Genomic DNA, 2,500 nt, shown 5'->3' on the forward strand with positions numbered 1-2,500 from the left:
GTATTTATCTCAGGACAGTTTGTTTTTCAGTTTTAATGTGTTTATAATCTTGATAAATTATTGTACATCCGTATAGCTAAAGCACTTGTATATAGTGTAAAAGCCAGTAGCTCAAAACAAGAAGAAATAAATAATGTGCCATAAAAAACTGAAAGAAAGTTTAATATATATATATATATATATATATATATATATATATATATATATATATAATAATTGTTATATCACCTTATTTATGCAGTTAATTTATTTATTTTGATTTATGCATTTATACATCAATATCAATACATTTATAAACGTATTTTTTTTTAAATAATTGGAAAGGGTTTAACCTTAATTGTTAACTTTGTATATATATATCAATGAAAATGTGTTACGAAGGACTGAACAACGAATGATTCAATAAATATAGAAAGGAAAGAAATTAAATTAAAAAAGGATATAGTTTTGCTTTCTTCATATAATACTTGTTTTAGTACTGATATAATATTTGTTAAGCAGTATATCCGTCTTCTCAAAAGTTGGAAATGCTTGTATGTCCGACTTTCTATATTGAGCTGTGTTTAATATTTAGTGATGTGTTGAGATGCACAGTGTGTGTGTGTGTGTGTGTGTGTGTGTGTGTGTGTGTGTGTGTGTGTGTGTGTGTGTGTGTGTGTGTGTGTGTGTGTGTGTGTGTGTGTGTGAGAGTGTGTGCGTGTGCGTGTGTGCGTGTGAGTGTGAGTGTGTGTGTGTGTGTGTGTGTGTGTGTGTGTGTGTGTGTGTGTGTGTGTGTGTGGTTTATAAGCGGTCAGTTTCTGTGTTCGTGACTGTGATGAATCGCTGCCGGAGACAGGAGTCTGTCTCAGTATTTCTGATAATCTTGTCAAGGCCGACAGCATCTGTGGCTTTATCTCTTTGGCAGCTGTGATATCAGAGCGGTGCGAGCTGTTCTTCACACACACACACACACACACACACACGACTCACTGACAGTAACACACACACACAGATCTAACACATTAGAGTGAAAGCGATCATTGAAAGTTTGGCCACCGATTCTGTATTCATTTCAGACTGGAACGATTGCGTGTTTAATTTGTGGAGAAGAACTGCGCTCCCCGTGATCCCATGCTGGTGCTGATTTCTCTGCTTTGGGGGTCTCTTGTGTATCGTGGTATTTTACCGTGAATCTGTGTTCTTGCAGCGAATGTGCTGGAGAGCATGTTACAGAGGAGTTCTGGGAAGGTGACGGCGGGCGGCGGCAGGGAGAACGGAGGAAGCGCCTCACCGCTGCTTCCTGAGAGGATGTTACTGTGTCACTGTTATCATCACTGTCCTGAAGACTCCACCAACAACACCTGCAGGTACAACAACACCTGCAGGTACAACACACACACACACACACACACACACACACACACACACAGTGCTCATCTCCACTTACTGATGATGATGATGATGATGATGCAGGACTGATGGTTACTGCTTCACTATGGTGGAGGAAGAGGAGGGTGGCTCTCCAGTTCTCACGTCTGGCTGTCTGGGGTTGGTGGGATCAGAGTTTCAGTGCAGGGTGAGTTTCCTGTCTGTCTGTCTCTGACTGTCTTTCTGTCTTTAACTGTCTGTCTGTCTTTCTGTCCCTGTCTGTCTGTCTCTGTCGGTCTCTGACTGTCTTTTCTGTCTGTCTTTGATTGTCTGTCTGTCTGTCCCTGACTGTCTGTCTGTTTCTGTCTGTCTGTCCCTGACTGTCTTTCTGTCCCTGTCTGTCTGTCTCTGTCGGTCTCTGACTGTCTTTTCTGTCTGTCTGTCTGTCCCTGTCTGTCTGTTTTTCTGTCTTTAACTGGCTGTCTGTCTCTGACTTTCTTTTATTTCTGTCTGTCTGTCTGTCTTTCTGTTTCTGTCTGTCTGTCTTTGATTATCTGTCTGTCTGTCTCTGACTTTCTTTTCTGTCTTTCTGTTTCTGACCGTCTGTCTTTGATTATCTGTCTGTCTGTCTCTGACTGTCTTTGACTGTCTGTCTGTTTCTGTCTGTCTGTCTCTGTCTTTGACTGTCTGTCTGTCTTTCTGTTTCTGTCTGTCTTTGATTTTCTGTCTGTCTGTCTGACTGTCTGTCTCTTTCTGTCTTTGACTGTCTGTCTGTCTCTGACTTTCTTTTCTGTCTGTCTGTTTCTGACTGTCTTTGTCTTTCTGTTTCTGACTGTCTTTCTGTCTTTGACTGTCTGTCTGTCTTTCTGTTTCTGTCTGTCTTTGATTTTCTGTCTTTGACTGTCTGTCTGTCTCTGACTTTCTTTTCTGTCTGTCTTTCTGTTTCTGTCTGTCTTTGATTTTCTGACTGTCTGTCTGACTGTCTGTCTCTTTCTGTCTTTGACTGTCTGTCTGTCTCTGACTTTCTTTTCTGTCTGTCTCTTTCTGTCTTTGACTGTCTGTCTGTCTCTGACTTTCTTTTCTGTCTGTCTGTCTCTGACTGTCTTTGTCTGTCTTTCTGTTTCTGTCTGTCTGTCTTTGATTATCTGTCTGT

General features: G+C 40.9%; 1 protein-coding gene across 2 annotated transcripts in view; it reads left to right on the forward strand.

Annotated features, from left to right (window-relative positions):
- Positions 1–2,500, forward strand: part of bmpr1bb (bone morphogenetic protein receptor, type IBb) — a 71,534-nt gene that overhangs the window by 58,642 nt on the left and 10,392 nt on the right. For both annotated transcript variants that reach the window (XM_043231729.1, XM_043231730.1), the window contains exons 4-5: positions 1,187–1,346; positions 1,453–1,555. In XM_043231729.1, the coding sequence (XP_043087664.1) occupies positions 1,187–1,346; positions 1,453–1,555 (263 nt within the window). The remainder of the gene's footprint in view (positions 1–1,186; positions 1,347–1,452; positions 1,556–2,500) is intronic.

The sequence above is a fragment of the Puntigrus tetrazona genome, unplaced genomic scaffold (genome assembly GCF_018831695.1).
Source record: "Puntigrus tetrazona isolate hp1 unplaced genomic scaffold, ASM1883169v1 S000000401, whole genome shotgun sequence".
Lineage (NCBI taxonomy): Eukaryota > Metazoa > Chordata > Actinopteri > Cypriniformes > Cyprinidae > Puntigrus > Puntigrus tetrazona.